The sequence below is a fragment of the Dama dama genome, chromosome 8 (assembly GCF_033118175.1).
Source record: "Dama dama isolate Ldn47 chromosome 8, ASM3311817v1, whole genome shotgun sequence".
Lineage (NCBI taxonomy): Eukaryota > Metazoa > Chordata > Mammalia > Artiodactyla > Cervidae > Dama > Dama dama.
Window position 1 is genome coordinate 7,482,986 of NC_083688.1, and position 19,274 is coordinate 7,502,259.

General features: G+C 41.4%; 1 protein-coding gene across 1 annotated transcript in view; it reads right to left on the minus strand.

Annotated features, from left to right (window-relative positions):
* STPG1 (sperm tail PG-rich repeat containing 1) overlaps positions 1–17,879 on the minus strand; it is a 58,667-nt gene extending 40,788 nt beyond the window's left edge. Inside the window, exons 1-4 of the mRNA XM_061147834.1 lie at positions 17,788–17,879; positions 14,931–15,036; positions 12,309–12,443; positions 3,103–3,221 (exon numbers count right to left, since the gene is read on the minus strand). Of these exons, the coding sequence (XP_061003817.1) occupies positions 3,103–3,221; positions 12,309–12,375 (186 nt within the window). The 5' untranslated portion in view covers positions 12,376–12,443; positions 14,931–15,036; positions 17,788–17,879. The remainder of the gene's footprint in view (positions 1–3,102; positions 3,222–12,308; positions 12,444–14,930; positions 15,037–17,787) is intronic.
* Positions 17,880–19,274: the final 1,395 nt, after the last annotated feature.

Genomic DNA, 19,274 nt, shown 5'->3' on the forward strand with positions numbered 1-19,274 from the left:
TAAGTGGGTGGCCTTAGTGTTAGCCAGCTTGGGAAATAGTGACTACAGTCCACAGTGACAGGGGAACAGAAGTGGGGAGACAGGGGAGGAAAGTGTCCTTCGGGTTGCTGGGCTAGGCTCGGTCCTAGATTAGGCATGTCTCTTCATGCATGCAGAGTCTGTAAATAATTGTAAAATGTTCGGGGAAGCAGACTTCACTCCTAGCAGCCGAAATTGCCAGTCCAGACACCGAGCCCAGGAAGGATTCCTTGTACCCAGCAGTCAGATTCTTACAGGGAATGCAAGCTGGGCTGGGGCGCCCTGAGGCCTCTCTGCAGAAGTCTGGTCAAGGTAAGTGCACATTTCAGAGGGCACTCATTCTCTGTGTTAAAGTTGTGCTAAATGGGTCACAGGACTGATGTGAGGACACAACCAAGTTATGAGATCAGGCCCAGGGTGTGTACAATTACTGTTATAAGAAGGGTGGTGAGACACTGGAGTTTTAAAATCTGCTTTTAATTTGTATTGCCTCACTAAATTATTGGGCGATGTTAAACAGGATTCTTAGCTTCTCAATGCTCAAGTTTCTTCAGGAAGAATGAGAACTGTGAGTGTGAATTAAGGTATTTTCTTTCCTGTTTTTACAGCTTAAAGAACCTAAAAAATTATAATAACCTGAATTGTATATTTCAGATGAGGAAACTGAAGCCTACAAAAAGTCAAGGGAGTAGCCTAAAGCCATGCAGTTAATAACAGAATTCTGGGGACCTAGTTTATGGATCCCATGTCCTTTTCATAAAGTTCCATACTTATTTACAAAATGCTTTCAAATGCTTAGATGAATGTTTTCACATTGTCGAAATAACACGACCATGTTTAAAAAGTATGAATCAAATTTCTGAGCTATTTATCTCTGTATCAGATGCTGCCTATAGCTTTGGCTGGCTGACACCTTGATTCCTTCAGGAGAACAATTTCTACCAAGTAGAAAGTAGACATTTCTACTTTCTCAATAGTAGTTGAAAATGCAGACTTTAAAAACCAGACCATTCACATTTCTGGATTTGAGTCTTCAGACCATGATCATGTGGAATGGGGCCTACACGTGACACCTTCCCCTGTTTTGAGCTTGGTCTGTCCGGGGGAGGCCTTTTCAGAAACGTGCTGGCTGACTGTCATAGATGGACTTGATGACTTTGCAGGCCACAGAGAGAGGTGTGGTGGCATGTGTAGACAGAGCGTGAGGTTTTGGAATGAGTTGAGCCTGGGTTTGAGGTCTAATTCTTTCAACATTGATTCAGCAAATATTCATGTGAGGGCTCTTATGTGCCAAATCCTGCATTGTGAGACCTCGGGTGGGTCATTTAACTTCCTTAAGCCCCAGTTTTCTCTTCTGTTAAAAGCATAAACCCTTCCTTTTAGCATTGTTCTCAGGATTAGAAACACGGTCTAAAACTGATTTTACACAGAGGAGAGATCGGTAAATGGTGGCTACTATTTTTTTTAATTTAAAATTTATTCATTTTTTAAATTGAAGGATGATTGCTTTACAGAATCGTGTCATTTTCTGCCAAAGGTCAACATGAATCAGCCATGGGTATACCTGTGTCCCCTCCCTCTTGGAGGTCGGGCTGCAGATATTGGAGAGATGGACAGTACATTCTTGGTAAATGGACAAATGGAAAACCAGACCAAAAGGGAGAGACAAAGGGCCAGTTAAAACATAAGAGAGAAGGGAGAAAACTCATGAGTAAATAAATAGCTTATTTATCACCTTTGGAGAAAACCTACAAGTAATTAAAAATATGTGTGTGTGTGTGTATGTATGTATGTACATACACTATATTAATTATTTGCTCTCTTGGAATCCTAAAATAGCAGAAGTGGAAGGAACTTAAACATTCTCCAGCTGAGCGCTCTTGCTTAAGAGGGAGGAAACAGGCCAAAGGGCACATGGCTTGCAAAGGACTCATCGGAGTTCAGGACCCAGACCTCCCCGGTCCTTCTCGCCACCGTGGCCGCAGGGGTAGGATGAAAAACATTTTTAGAATGCAGCGAAAGGTAACTGACATGACGACTCCTCCAAAAGAATGCTATTCTGAAGGTCCTAGTTAGGAGAATAAAAAAATGATTTTTTAAAGACTCTGGCGTCTGTGAGCTGCTTCCGCCCCCTGCTGGTGAAAGGAGAGAACGTCAGGCCTGGGCTTTCAGCTGGTGAAATTTCAAGTTACCAGAGGACCACCTCCCCCAGAAGCCAAGCAGAATCTTCCAGATCAGAGAGGAAAAGAGACACAGATATTTGGGGAAGAAGGTGAGACTGGAGGAAATGCAGAAACATTATATAACACACTGCTGAAGCTTAAGGAAAAGAGGGGATGTATCACCGCAAAGGTAATTGTACATTTATTGTGTGTGTGTGTTAGTTGCTGAGTCATGTCCAACTCTTTGCGACCCCGTGGTCTGTCCATGGGATTCTTTAGCCAAGAATACTGGAGTGGGTAGTTATTCCCCCCTCCAGGGGATCTTCCCGGCCCTGGGATCGAACCCGGGATTCCTGTATTGCAGGCAGATTCTTTGCCATCTGAGCTACACAGCTCGTTTATTATTCGAAGAAAGTCTTGTGAGTTCCTGTCAAGTTTTGAATAAGGCTGGGGAGAGAGGGAGGAGAGGATTTTTTACCTTTTACTTCATATACCAGAGATTTTCATATTTTTCATTTTCATAATTAGAAAAATACATTTCTTGTTAAATTTTTTTTGGTTTCAGTATGGCCCAAGAAACCAAAAAAAAATTTAAGAAGAAATGTATTTTTAAAATTATTATGAAAATGAAAAATGCAAAAATCTCTGGTAAGAAGCCAAAAAAAAAAATTTAAGAAGAAATGTATTTTTTAAATTATTATGAAGATGAAAAATACAAAAATCTCTGGTATACGAAGTAAAATCATGCTGTTTCCCACTGGACTTCATATTGTGTCAGCTCATTGTTACAATCTGGTCGGAGCACATGGGCGGAGAGGGCGCTGCCGCTCCTTGGGTGACTGTCCTCTACTGGTCACACGGACAGACGCACAAGCAGGCACGCTAAAATCCAGACTCAAAGTAAGACAAGGCCATTCGTTACCTGTTTGTGGTAAAATCTCTTGGCTTGGCTATTAAATCCCTTTTTTTCTGATTCTGGAATTACGAAAGGCTGATATTTATAGGGAATGGAGGATTGTGTTGGATATGCAGCAGTAAAACCTAAACAATAAAAACAGAATAAAAATGAGCTCAGAACAACGACTGACACATGCACAAAACACAGAGCTATATGTTAACATTTTAAGTGGAATAAAAGAGAAGCTTGCCTTTGGACAAGAGATAAACGTGAAACTGGATTTTTTTTAAAGACCCTCTTGGTAATTTTTTGGTGTCCCCCCCCACCTCCTCACCCCCCAGCTCTTAAACTAGTGAGACTTGGTCACGCAGCTGAAGCATTTTGTCGCAGAGAAGAGGAAGGATCTGACAGGAAAGGCATTCTTGCCAAGGAGGAAGGGGACACAAAACCGTCTGGGGCAGGCTTGAAGAGAAGCCAGGCAGGGGAACAGAGAGTCTTCACCCTTCCTCAGCCCAAGGTCACAGGTGACCAATGCACCATAAAGATACAGAGAGGCCGGTAAGTCTCAGAATGGGGCTCCCGGTCCCTCTCCAGGACACAATGCAAGACAAATACAAGTTTAGGTTTCTACTTTGAGCAGACTTCGGATGAAAGAGCAGAAGAGGACCGTTTATAGAAAACAAGTTAAGTTTTTATCTGTCTGGATTGTGAGGTATCAATGACACATAAACGCCCCCTTTTTCTCCCTCCCACTCCCCGCAAGTGGTGCAGAGAAGAGACAGCTACGCAGAGAAAGGGTTCTGGAGACCAGTGTGGATCAGCAGAGGCACGTGAGAAAGCTCCGCAAGACTGGAAAAGACTCAGCTGAAAACCTCAGGGTGGGACGGTGATGCCCGAACACTGGGAACAGCAGCCATTCCCGTCCCCACGAGCCAGAGTGGAACACGCCATCATTCCTGCAGCAGAAGGAAAGGATGCAGAAGGGTTTTGCCTCAGAGAGAGGGCAAAGTCGTGTGCTGTGTGCTCAGTCACGTCGGACTCTTTACGACCCCATGGACCGTAGCCCGCCAGGCTCCTCCGTTCATGGAATTTTCCAGGCAAGAATACTGGAGTGGGTTGCCATTTCTTTCTCCAGGGGAATCTTCCTGACCCAGGGATCAAACCCATGTCTCTTGTGTTTCTCCTGCATTGACAGATGGATTCTTTACCACTGTACCAGCTGGGAAACCCAGGGCAAAATTATCTTTAGACTAAGTGTTGCTCTGGTTCCAGCTAACAAAACTTGAAAAGCAAGACTTGAAAAGGTCAAACTGTTTCCAAGTAATTTAACTGCATTCCAGAACAAAGCATAACGATTTATAGGACTACTAAAACATACAGTACTCAACAGGTAAAACTATCTGGCGTTTCACTGAAAAAAATTGATGGGCACGCAAAGGAAAAAAATACAATTCACAATGAGGAAAAAATAAACAAGTGATCAAATCTAACTCGGAAATGATATAGATTACAGAATACAAGAACATTATTACATTATTAATAAAACATTATTACAATAATAATTATATTCTATATGTTCAAGAAGCTAGAAAAAAGATTGAACACATTAAGAAGGTACATGGAAGATATAAAGAAGATCCAAATCAAACTCCTGAGTGTGAAAACTGAAAAGTCTGAGATTAAAAATACACTAGATAAGGGGCTTCCCTGGCGGTTCAGTCAGTAAAGAATCCACCTGCCAATGCAAGAGACCTGGGTTTGATCCCTGGGTTGGGAAGATCCCCTGGAGAAGGAAATGGCAACCCACTCCAGTACTCTTGCCTGGGAAATCCCATGGACAGAGGACCCTGGTGGGCTACAATCCATGGAGTCAAAAGAGTTGCACATGACTTAGCAACTAAACCACCACCACAAGATAAGATTAACAGTAGACTAGATACTGCAGAAAAAAAGATGAGTGAACTTGAAGATGTTGAAATAGAAACTATCCAAAACAAAACACAGAGAGAAAAGGGACCAAAAAAAAAAATAAAATAAAATAAAATAAAGAGTATCAATGAGCTATGTGGAAATGTCAAGGAACTAATCTACATGTACCTGGGCTCTCCAAAGAAGCAAGGTGGGAGAGAGGAACTAGAAAAAAATATTTCAAGAAAAAAGTGGCTGAAATTTTCCAAATTTGATATAAATAAACCCACAGACCCAAGAAAGTCAGTGAACCTCAAGCACATTAAATAAGAATTAAACTATACCAAGGCAAATAATAATCAAATTGCTTTTTAAAAGAAATAGAAAATCTTAAAATCAGGCAGAAGAAAAAAAAGACACATTATACACAAAGGAACAAATATATTTACTGTCAGAAACAACTTTTGTAAAATATCAGAAGGGAAAAACTGTCACTCTAGAATCCTGTACCCAGTAAAAATATGTCTTAAAGATGAATGCAAAATAAAGATTTTTGAAGACACACAAAAACTGAAAGAATTAACCACCAGCAAACTGGAACTATAAGAAATGAAAGGAATCCTTCAGACAAAAGAAAAATGATACCAGCCAGAAATCTGGAACTTCATAAAAAAATGAAGAGTGCTGGAAATAGTAAATATGTAGGTAAATGTAAAATGTAGAATCTTGAGTATAAATGGATACATTTAGATGTAAACATAACATTTGAATCATTTCTAAACTAATTGCCTATTTAAAGCAAAAATAACAGCACTAATGTGGCATTTATAATGTATGTAGAAATTTGACAACAGTTCAAAGGGAAGGAAGGAAAAAATAAAAATTTACTGTTGTAAGTTTCTTTACTGTACCTGAAGTGTAATGATATCACTTGATGGTAGAATCTGATAAAATTGAAGATGTATATTATAAACTCTGTAGTACAGATCAGCAAACATTTTCTATAAGGGCCAGATAGTAAATATTTAAGGCTGTATAGTCTCTGTTGCAGCCATTCAACTTTGCCATTATAGACTGAAAGAGTCTAAACACATAACACATAAACAAACAGGCGTAACTGTTCCAATAAAATTTTACTTATAGAAACAGGCAGCGTGTCCGATTAGGCCCAAGTGGCCAAAGTTTGCAATCCTTGCTCCAAAGCAACACTATGAAAACACTGCAGAGTTATTCCTAAAATGCCAACAAAGGAAGGAAATAGAAACAAACAACCAAACAAATATTCAATACAAAAACATCCAGAAAATGTAAATAAAGAACAGATGGGACTGATTTCCCTGGTGGTCCAGTGGTTAAGAATCAGCCTTCCAGTGCAGGAGATATGGGGATGGCTGGCTGGGGAACTAAGATTCCCACATGCTCTGGGGCAACTAAGCCTGTCTACTCCAAATTCTGAGCCTGAGTACTCTTGAGCCTGTGTTCTGTAGCTAGAGAAGCCCCCTCATGACAACCAGAGAAAGCCCGCACGCCACAACAAAGACCCAGCACAACCAAAATCTTTTTTAAAAAATTATAAAAAAGAGCAGATGAGACAAATAGAAGGCTAATAGATGGTAGGATTAAGCTCACACACCAATAATCACATTAAATTTAAAGTCTAAACATTCCAGTTAAAAGGCAGAGATGGTTGAGATGGATAAAAAAGAAAGACCCAACTACACGGTGCCTGCAAGAAACAGACTAAATATTGACATAAACCCAGGATTAGGTTAAAAGTAAAAGTATGAGGAAAAGGTACACTATCCTATCAAAACAAAACTAGATATTAATGTCAGACAAAGCAGATTTCAGAGCAAAAAATACTACCTGCAATAAAGAGGGTATAGTAATTTCATAATGATAAAGCATTCAATTCTGAAAAAGAATATAACAATTCTAAACTCTGATATACTCAATAACAAGACATTCAAAATATAGGAAATAAAAAATGATAGAACTGCATGAAGAAATAGAAAATCCACAATACTTGTAAGAGATTTCAAAATCTCTCCCTCAATAATTTAAACAAGTAGATAGACGATCAATAAAGATATATGAGACTTGACAATACTATTACCTAACTTGACCTAACTGACGTTCATAGAACACTTCACCTATCAATTCTATACAATCTATTCTAGAAAACTGAACAGAAAAAATCTTTCCCAAATCATTCTATGAGGCCACTTATTACCCCGATACCAAAACCAGACAGAGTCACTACAGGAGGTGAGGGGGAATCATTATAGATCATTAACTCTCATAAATATACATGCAGAAATTCTTTTAAAAATGTTAGCAAGTTAAACTCAACAGTGTACAAGAAAGATGATATGCCATGATCAAATGAGGTTCATCCCTCATTTGATAGATTAACATTTGAAAATCAATGTAATTCACCATATCGACAAACTAGAAAAGAAAAACTATATGATCATCTCCACAGATGCAGAACGGAATCATATAATATGTACTTTTTTTGGTCTGGATGATTATCCTTTTTAGGGGGGAGGGGCTTCCTTGTGGCTCAGACGGTAAAGAGTCCGCCTGTAATGAAGGAGACCCTGGTTTGATCCCTGGGTCAGGAAGATCCCCTGGAGAAGGGAATGGCAACCCACTCCAGTATTCTTGCCTGGGGAATCCGATGGACAGAGAAGCCTGGTGGGCTACAGTTGGGGTCGCAAAGAGTAAGGCACGACTGAGCAACAAACACACTTTCATAACTTTAAAGTTTTAAGAAACTGCCAAACTCTTTTCTAAATTTGTTGCACTTTTGTACATCTCCACTATTAGTGTATAAGAATTACTTTTACTTCATATCCTCAGTGACAATGGGCAGTCTTTCAAATTTCAGCCATTCCATTAGGTGTGTAAAGGCATCTTATTGTGGCCTTAATTTACATTTGCTCCAATACTTTGGCCACCTGATGTGAAGAGCTAACTGTTGAAAAGACCCTGATGCTGGGAAAGATTGAGGGCAGGAGGAGAAGGGGACGACAGAGGATGAGATGGTTGGATGGCATCACTGACTCAATGGACATGAGTTTGAGTAAACTCTGGGAGTTGGTGATGGACAGGGAGGCCTGGTGTGCTGTGGTTCATGGGGTCACAAAGAGTCAGACATGACTGAGCGACTGAACTGAACTGATTGGCTAATGATGCTGAGCATCTCTTCATATGCTAATTGTTATTTTTTTATCCTTTTTTGTGTGTGGTAAAGTGTCTAGACAGCATATTATAAAGCAGAGACATTACTTTATCAACAAAGGTCTGTCTAGTCAAGGCTATGGTTTTTCCAGGAGTCATGTATGGATGTGAGAGTTGGACTATAAAGAAAGTTGAGTGCAGAAAAATTGATGCTTTTGAACTGTGGTGTTGGAGAAGACTCCTGAGAGTCCCTTGGACTGCAGGGACATCCTTCCAACCAGTCCATCCTAAAAGAAATCAGTCCTGGGTGTTCATCAGAAGGACTGATGTTGAAGTTGAAACTCCAATATTTTGGCCACCTGATGCAAAGAGCTGACCCATTTGAAAAGACCCTGATGCTGGGAAAGATTGAGGGCAGGAGGAGTTGGGGACGACATAGGATGGGATGGTTGGATGGCATCACTGACTCAAGGGACACGACTTTGGGTAAACTCCGGGAGATGGACAGGGAGGCCTGGCATGCTGTGGTTCATGGGGTTGCAAAGAGTTGGACACGACTGAGTGACTGAACTGAACTGAAAGTGTCTGTTAAGTAGATAGAGAAAGCATTTTATAAAACTCAGTGTTCTATGATTAAAAGAAAACCCTAGCAAACTAGGAAAAGAAGCAAATTTCCTTAATCTGATAAAGGGTATTGATGACAAAAGCCTATAGCAAACATGATTCTGAAAGATTTCTCTTGAGATAGCGCATGAAACCAGGCTAACTGCTTCTGTTCAACATTTTCCTGAAGGACTCTAACCAGTGCAGAGGTTGAGAAAAACAAATAAAAATATATAAGATGAGAAAAGAAGGAAATAAAGCTGCCTTTGTTCATAGATGATAAGATTATATATGGAGAAATTTCAAAAGAATCTGTAGGTAATGTATTAAACATAATAACTGAAAAAATAAACATAATAACTGAATTTGGTAAGGTCAGTATACAAAAAAAAATCAATTTATTTTATTTCGATACCAGCAGTAAGCAATTAGAAAATGAGATAAAAATAGTACCATTTACAACGGTATAAAAATCAAATGCTTAGAACAGATATATAGAAGATATGCAAGTCCTCTACACAGATAACTATAAAACGTTATTGGGAAAAATTTAAGAAGACTTAAATAAAAGAAAGGATATACATGGGTTGGAGAATTCAATGCTGTAAAGATGTAAATTATCCCTAACTTGACTTCAAGAATCAATGCAATCTAAATCAAAAAGGCAATAGGGATTTTTTTTAGAACGTTAACGTGCTGATTCTAAAGTTTATATGGAGGGACTTCCCTGGTGGTCCAGTGGTTTGGAATCCATGTGCCACTGCAGCGGACACGGGTTCAGTCCTGGTCTGGGAGCTGAGATCCCACTAGCTGCTGAGTGACAAGGCCCACGCTGCAAATACCGAGCCCAAACCAGTGCTCCCCAGGAAGCCGCCACAATGAGAAGCCCGCACACCGCAACTAAAGAGCAGCCGCCACTCAGCACAACTAGAGAAAGCCCAGGCAGAGCAACCAAGACCCAGAGTAGCCATAAATAAATAGATAATAAAATGTATGTGGAAATTCAGTGCAGCCAAGAGTAGCCACGATAAATATAGTACATGGTTGAAGGACTTATGCTACTAGATTAAAAAAAAAAAAAAGCTTGTTATATAGTTATAGTAATTAAGGTGGTATTTGAACAGCGTAAAGAACACAGAAGCGGACCTGCACATATATAGACACGGTTAACAACAGTGATGGTGATGCAGAGTGGCCGAAAAAGAATGCTCTTTCAATCAATGGTGCTGGGTAATTAGATATACATATTGAAAACAATAGATTTGCACATTTTCATATCATACACACAAACAACTCCAAGTGAATCATAGGTCTAGATATGAAAGGCAAAATAATACAGTTATTAGAAAAAAACTATTTTGAGATAGGCAAAGATTTCTTAAATAGGACAGACATATACACTACCTATGGGGCTTCCCTAGTGGCTCAGATGGTAAAGAATCTGCCTGCAATGAGGGAAACCCAGGTTCAGTTCCTGGGTTGGCAAGATTTCCAGGAGAAGGGAATGGCTACCCACTCTAGTATTCTTGCCTGGAGAATTCCATGGACAGAGGAGCCTTGGCAGGCTACAGTCCATGGGATTGCAAAGAGTTGGACACGACTAAGCAACAGTGGGCTATAGTAAAATCAAGAGCTTCTCTTTATTAGCACACCAGTCCATCCTAGAGGAAATCAGTCCTGAATATTCATTGGAAGGACTGATGCTGAAGCTGAAACTCCAGTATTTTGGCCACCTGAAGCGAAGAACTGACTCATCTGAAAAGACCCTGATGCTGAGAAAGATTGAAGGTGGGAGGAGAAGGGGGTGACAGAGGATGAGGTGGTTGGATGGCATCACTGACTCAATGGACATGAGTTTGAGTAAACTCTGGGAGTTGGCGATGGACAGGGAGGCCTGGAGTGCTGCAGTCCATGGGGTCACAAAGAGTCGGACACAACTGAGCAACTGAACTGAACTGAACTGAAGAGAATGTAAAGGAAAGTCGCAGACTCAGGGAAGGTATTTACATATAGACAAAAAGGATGTATTTCTAGTATGTTTTTAAGAACACCTAAGAAAAGAAAAACCCAATAGAAAAAACTTGAACAGTCACTTCTCCAAAGAGAATATCCTAAAGATAAGCCAACATATGAAAAAGTGCTCAATCTTACTGACCAAAGGACAATATAAATTAAAAGCATTATGAGCTAAAAATGATGGTGATGATGTGGAGCAACTGGAATTCTGCAAGGAGGTAAAAATGGCACATCCACTTTGGAAAACTGGTAGTATCAACTAAGCTGATCATAAACACTCTCTATGACCCAGCAATTCTCCTAGGTATAGACCCAGAGAGTATATACACATATTTCCCAAAAGACAAGAACAAGCATAGTCACAAAAGCTTTTAGTCATGGCTCAAAACTGGAAACAATCCAAATGCCCCTCAATAGTATAAAGGATAAACAAATTATGGTATATTCAGTCAAAGAAAAACTTCACAGCAATGAAAATGAGCTAATTACTGATAACATGAAACATTAAGTTACATCTCTCAAAACATAACATGAAGGAAAAAAGCCTGAGAGAAAAGAGTTCATACTGTATGATCCGATTTATAGGAAGTTCAAAACAGACTAAAGTAATTAATGATATTAAAGTGATAAAGTAATTAATGACATTAAAAGTCAGGTGAGCTATGGTGTTGACACTTGCAGAGAAGAGGGACAGTGCCCGTGAAGGGACAAGGGCTCCTGGGATGCTGTGGAGTGTCTGTTTCTGGGTCTGAGAAGTGACTCTGTAAGTGGTGGTTTCTTTGTGACCATTAGGCTGTACCATTATGATTTATTTCTGAATATACATGAAGCTTCAATTTGAAAGTATTCAAGAAAAAGAGACAGCAATAAATCAAAAGATTGGAGGAAGGAAGAAAGGTCCAGCTCTGGGTCTGAGAGCAGCAGAGACTGTAGAAGCCCACCAGGGAGCTGGTAATAACCACCACCCACCGCCCCCCCCAAAAGAAAAAGTGGTGGAGTGAGTGAGGATGTCAAAACTTGCAGCCTCGGCCATGATTCCCCAAGTCCAGGTGTAGTCCAGGATTAGTGCATACTAACAAAACCAGAGGAGTACATGGGCTGAGACAGAGCATCTCCCCCATGTCTGCATGGGTGACCCATGACCACATCACCTCTGTCCACTGAGAAAGATGGAAAACTTGAAACAAGTCATTTGTGTCAAACTTTCCGACAACCAGCATAGTGGGGGCTTGGGTTAAGTTTTAGGAAATAAAGTAAGATCTCTTCCTCCTCTCCCCTCCATCCTTTCTTCTCATAGTTTCTTTCCAGTCATCACCCTCGAAGCAGTGGAGGGATGACTAAAGCAATCTATTTGATATCCTCAAGGACAGCCTTACGGGTCTAAAGCAGCACTTAAAACTCCCCTAAAACTTGCTCTTGCATGCTGAAATGAACACACGTCAGGAGCCTGCCCCTCCCCTCCCAGAGACCGCTGTTAAAAAGTTCACTAAAAAAAAAAAAAAAAAAATTCACTAGACCTTTCTGGACTTTCTTAGCTGTTCTGGAATATTTTTTGCCGGAGTGTTGGTCTTTTTGTGTGTCCATCTTAGCAAAGTTCTGTGATACGTTCCATTTGTTTGATGAAAAACTCGACTACATGTTCTTCTAAGCACCTGAAACAGCAAAATACAGCATATGTAGGAATCATTTCACGATTGTGTTAATTGGGTTCTGTTGTATTTGCTGGGTAAACAGAAATCTTGTGGGTAGAGGCTGAGATTTACCAACTTCTACGACCCTAAATCCCGCATTGCACTGCCTGTAGTAGGAACTCTGTAAGTGTTCTTTGTTGGTGTTGTTTACAGAGCTCCTGAGGCTTGAATTTTACACATTTATCTTATTGATATAACTCACATACATGGTAATTCATTGATTCAAAGTGCACAATTCTAAGTTTTGGTGAATGTTTACAATTGTGTAAAATACCACGAAAATTAAAATACAAATTTATTCATCTCCCCAAAAAGCTCCCTATGTCTGTCTGCACTCAATATCCAACCCCCAACTCTGGCATCTGGCAACCACTGCTCTGCTTTCTGTCACAACAGTAGCCTTTTCTAGATGTCATATATGGGTAATTATATAGTATATACCATTTTGTGTCTCTTTTTTTCACTTAGCACAATGCTTTTGAGATTCTCCCATGTGGTTGCATGTATCAGTAATTTGTTACAATTGCTACACATCCTCACCAACACATTTGGTAAACCTTATTAATTTTAAATTAAAAGATGCTTGCTCTTTGGAAGACAAGGTATGACAAATGTAGACAACATATTAAAAAGCAGAGACATTACTTTGCCAACAAAGGTCTGTATAGTCAAAGCTATGGTTTTTCCAGGAGTCATGTATAGATGTGAGAGTTGGACCATAAACAAGGCTGAATGACAAAGAATTGATCCTTTTGAACTGTGGTGTTGAAGAAGACTCTTGAGAGCCCCTTGGACTGCAAGGAGATCCAACCAGTCCATCCTAAAGGAAATCAGACCTGAATATTCATTGGAAGGACTGATGCTAAAGCTGAAGCTCCATTACTTTGGCCACCTGATGCGAAGAGCTGACTCATTGGGAAAGACCCTGATGCTAGGAAAAGATCGAAGGCAGGAAGGCAGGAGGAGAAGGGGACGACAGAGGACGAGATGGTTGGATGGCAACACTGACTCAATGGACATGAGTTTGAACAAGCTCCAGGAGATGGCGAAGGACAGGGAAGCCTGGTGTGCTGTAGTCCATGGGGTTGCAAAGAGTCGGACATGACTGAGTGACTTTCACTTTCACACATAGTGAATCCAGAACAGTTTTTATTCTGAGAATAATTTATCTCCACTACTAAGACATGTTTCTATGGACTCTACCCAATCAATCCTCATCTAATATAGTGTCTCTATATCCTGGTTTGTGGGAACATCGAGTAGTCCCAGTTCCGTGGAAGAAAGACCCAGAAATTGTTCAGGCGATGGGATAAGCTGGGCGACTGGAGCTCACATACGATCGCTACTATATGTAAAACAGAAGACTGAGTGAGGACCTAGTGTGCAGCGCAGGGAGCCCTACTCAGTGCTTGGTGGTGACCTAAGCCGGAGGAGGTATAAAGGAGCAGAGGTGCGCATGTGGACAGTTTCTGGGCCTACCCTGCCCTCCGTGGCTCTTTCCCCAGTCTTAGGGCCTTCGCGTGCTTGTGTCCATTATTTCTCTTCCTGTTTCTCTTCCTTTTTCTGTGCAGGCCCGCCCGTTACCTGTAAATTCCAGCCTCTTTGTTCTGAGTCCTGACTTCTATCTCCCCAGCTCGGAGAGCTGGACTTCGCGTGGGTCTCCCTGTCCCTGAACTGTGGCCTAGAAACTCTCTCCAGCATTAGCTGGAGCAGTTGTGGGGCGCACCTTATTTTTCTTTTCTCAGGGATTACTGAACTGGGGGCCCTGTTGTTCAGTGTCTAAAAGCCTTGCTTCATGTATTTGTCTGTTTTCAGTCGTTAACGGCAGGAGAGTTTCACAGAGTTAATCTTTCGTAAACAGACTTGAGTTTTATTTTGTTCATCTTTTTTCCCCCCTAAGTAATTTACATCATTTATAAATACTAATGAATGAAGGATGGAATAAATGATGTTAAGCTCTACCAATTCTTTGGTCCTTCAGTATTTATTCTTCACTTTATTCCATCACCCTCACAGCAGCAATTCTCAATCCTTTTTGGTTGACAATCTGTACTAACTATTTAATATAATTATTGGCAAAACAGTCAAAGAAATTTAAAATAACAGAAATAAGTCAGTATTGATCACAGCACAATCACTACTTCAGTATCAGAATCTCTTTTAAGGTCTATAAAAGCAGCCGCTATTCACTTATTCCCTTTCAGTACACTATTGTTGTCTTGGTAAGAACCATCTACTTCCCTGGCTGCAATAAAGCTGTAATTTTTTTAAGGCACTAGTGTGCTAGAATTGTGGGTGATTAGAAAAAAATTAAAGCTTCCTATGACAATGGTGATATGTGCATATTGTCCAGTTTGGGGAAAGATAAGAACGTTAAAAGATTTAAAAAACAATCCATTCCTACCACCCAAAGACAACACTATGCTTTCCAGCCTCCTTACTGCATACCTGTGAAGCCAGGATGAGAGAAAGTGCAGGCCCGGTGTGAACGGAGCACTGCCCAAGTGTGTCTCACTGGAGCACTTGCTTGTATAACTGTTCATGGGCCTGGAATCTAAGAAAGAGCAATGAAGATGTACCACCTTCCTAATCAACAGCATATGTTCAAGCAGTTCTCAGGTGAGGGCCAGTGCAATGATCAAGAGTAGCCATTCCTGTGCTCAAGGTCAACAGTCCTGGGTTCTGCCACTTACTAGTTCTGATTTTGGATGAGTCACTTGGCTTGTTGAATCCACTTTCTTCTCGATAAACTGAGATTGGTAACAGCACCTTCTTCTTAAGATGCTTGTGAGGATTAAATATTATGCTTCACAAGAAGTAGTTAATGCTGCCTGGCCTACAGTAGGCTTTTATTAACATTCGGTTTTAATATATGCACATTGATAATATATTAACAGTTTAAAATAATAACTATCATTTCTTGAGCCCTAACACTCCTAGATGCCTTTATAGAATATTTTATACAATCCTTAAAATAATCCAGTGAGGTATTATCCCCATTTACAGATAGGAAAACTGATGGTCAGAGGGAGGGGTTATGTGACTTACTCAAGGTCATACCACAAGTTAAGAGGTAGAATCAGACTTCTGCTTACTCTGAACCGCTCTAATAATCTCTAAAGCAGCACACACTAAATGTTAGCATGCTAAATGTTGACACTGATCACCCCTGAGTCTGCATGATAGGTCTCATAAAAACTAGGATATTGCATAGTGTTTTCAAACTGTAATTTCCCCAGGATGCTGGGATTCCCCAGAACTCAGTTTGAAAATTCCTGAGGCAGTTCACTGTTAAGAGTTCTAACTGCTAGAAAGTTCCTGCCTGAATCAGCTCAGAATAAGCTTCACTCCTCTTCCATATTGGTGAGTTTTGAAATGTAGGTCACAGCTTAACAGTCTTTTGTGAAGTTTTTGTTACGTGAATATGTATATGTGCTGGGTCACAATATAAAATGCATTTCTTACCATGGATCACAGTCAGAAAGGTTAAAAGACACTGTTCTATGTGACTATTCTTCAGATATTTGAAGGCAGTGGTCATGACCTATCTCCTAAAAACTAATTGTCTTCTCCACAAGGGACCTCTTCACTTCTGCAATACACTTGTAACATGGGGATTCCTCCCTTCACTGCACTGGGTACCACTTTCTCACCCTATCACCAGATTCATCTGGGTCTGTCCTCAAACTGCCTTTGGGATGACTTCCTTGGCCACTCTCTCTTGGGAAGCACTACCCCTGTCTCTCTAGCCCCATCTGACTCTGCTTTATTTTCCTCAAAGCTCATTTCACTACCCACATCATATTTTATATGTAATATATAAAATATTTTTTGTTTATAATCTTCATCAATAAGACATTCATCACTGAATCCCCAGACTGTTTCCTGGCACACAGCAACTGATCAGTAAATATTTGTGGCTTGAATGAATGGATGAATACTAGGAAAAGACACAGTTTATCTAGAATGAATGGGCTTCCCTTGTGGCTCAGCTGGCAAAGAATCCGCCTCCAATGCGGGAGACCTGGGTTTGATCCCTGGGTTGGGAAGACCTCCTGAAGAAGGGAAAGGTTACCCACTCCAGTATTCTGGCCTGGAGAATTCCATGGACCGAATAGCCCATGGGGTTGTAGAGAGTCAGACATGACTGAGTGACTTTCACTTCACTTCTTCATCTAGAATGAATACAGATGTACTCATAACAACTCTTTCCATCAGGAGCTGCATTCTTTAAAGATTTAACTCACATGACTACAACTATAGGCATGTTTTCATTCTACCATCTCTGTTTAAAAAAAAAAACCTTTCTGTCTGAGCCACCGGGGAAGCCCCATTTATCTTATAGTATTACATATTTCATACATTTAAATGTGTATATTACTGTACAAGTATACCAATATATACTACAAGTATATACAATATATACTATTATATATATTGGTACAAGTATGCCAATATATACTAATATATCATGTATTCTGTGACCTTTTATGTAATTTTATGGGGTTTACATGAGTAGTTTTGACTATATGAGATTTTTATTAATTCAGTTATAATGCTATAGTGCATCTTGGAAATATTTTACATTTTTCTAAGCACTCTCAGGTAAATAATCCATTTGATATTTTTCTTTAGCTGAGAAAAGCATTTCTAAGAGCTGGAAGAAACTTTAGGAGCTGGCTAGTGCCTGGATTCGATTCCTGGGTCGGGAAGATCCCTTGGAGAAGGAAATGGCAACGCACTCCAGTATTCTTGCCTGGAGGAGTCAATGCACAGAGGAGCCTGGCAGGCTACAGTCCATGGGGTCGCAAGAGTCGGACTCTACCTAGCCACTAAACCACCACCGCCACCACCAGTGATCTCTAGATTCCAATCACACCTTTTTCGTTTTACAGATGAGTAAACCAAGGCGCCCAGCAAAGAGGAGGGACGCGCAAGGAGATGGAGTGGACCTGGGATTAGAACTTAGCTATTTGCCGTCCACCTGCTGCCAGATGCCCCCAAACGTTTGTACACTCGCCTGGACTGAGGCGGGTGAATCAGTAGCCCACGCCCCTCACCGGAGCTCCACGGGGAAGGCATGCCCTGGTTATTATCGCCACTTTTCAGGTGGGGACTCTGAGGGCACACCTCCAGGGAGGGGAACTTCCAACAGTGGTTTCTTCAGGCTCTCGCGGTACCACCTAGCTTGGCATCGGAATCACGCACGCGGCAGGAGGGGATCTCAGTCGGCGTCTAATGCAGTGCGCCGTGTCCTCCTCCCCACGACCCCGGCATTCGCCCCCCAAAAGGGACGGCTTCCTACCTCGTCTGTCCCGCTGGGCTGAATCTGGCCGGCGGCCTCCTTGTCGCTATGGCAACCACAAGCCTAGCGTTCTAGCTTCCACCTTCTGCCCGCTTCCTGATGAACTCGAGCCAATGGTGTCCTTCGTTTCTTTAGCGTGAAAAGCTGTTGGCCAATGATCAGAGGCATTTCAAAAACCGCTGGGAAGCGGCCAGAATTTGGGGGCTACTACTGCAAGATGGGTGTGGAAACAATACGGGCTTATCTAGACAACCCCCTAAATCTCGTGATAGACTCAAGGCCTTAGAATTTTGCTCACCCAGAAACCCTGCTTCAAGGAATAAAGCTAAAAGAACTAACATTCATTGAAGCCCTCTATGATAGTCAAAGAAAAAAGATTGATAATGGGCAACAATATACAGGGACAGCCGTGGAGTGTTCCATGGGCAACCAGTGATCTTGTCACTCCCCTACTTAGAACCCTCCAAGGGCTCCCCTTTAAACTTAGGGTGAAATCCAAACATCTTCATGTCCCCGGCCCGGCCCTCTGATCTCAGCTCCTCCCTCCCACGCCCCCAATAAAATCTCGCACCTGCCACGCTGTCGTTTGGGCAGCTGCTAACAATTCTGTCAACCTCGATCCGCTGTCGGGCGTTCTCTCTGAGCTCACTCGGTGTCAGCGTCTGCACCACAACTGCCCCTTTCTCACGGTGGAGGTCTCTGTCCAAATAGCACGTCTTCATCTGTGAAACAGGAGTGAGCCCAACGTCTCACTCACTGGGTTGTTGAGAGGATCTGGAATGAAACGTGAAAAAGTGAAGCTCCCTGTACCTGTTAATTATTTTAAAAATACGTTTTATTTTTCAAAAAAATAATTTTTAGTTGAGGGATAGTTGCTGTATGTTACAGGTGGGCAGTATAGTGATTCACGGTTTTTAAAGGCTGTACCCCATTATGGTTCTTATAAAATGTCGGCTAGATTGTTCAATATATTGAACAATGTATCAGTTCAATAACAAGGATATATTGTTCAATATATCCTTGAAGCAGTTAGAACTATTACAGTGGTACATTACAGAAGCATTTATTAAGTGCTAGGCTTATGGGAGGACTCTAAGTATTGCTATTGGAAGGACTGATGCTGAAGCTGAAGCTCCAATACTTTGGCCACCTGATGCGCAGAGCTGACTCATTTGAAAAGACAGTGATTCTGGAAAGATCGAGGAGGGGGGGGGGGGCGGGTGGAGAGTGGACGACAGAGGATGAGATGGTTGAATGGCATCACCGACTCCTCGGACATGAGTTTGAACGGGCTCCGGGAGCTGGTGATGGACAGGGAGGCCTGGCGTGCTGCAGGCCATGGGGTCGCAAAGAGCCGGACACGACTGAGCGACAGAACTGAACTGAGATGCGGATGTTACCGGAAGGGTGTATTGTGCTGCCAACAGGTGTTCCAGGAGGGCAGGCAAGGAGAGATGTTTTTGGCCTCGTGGCTTTCGGCGGGGGGG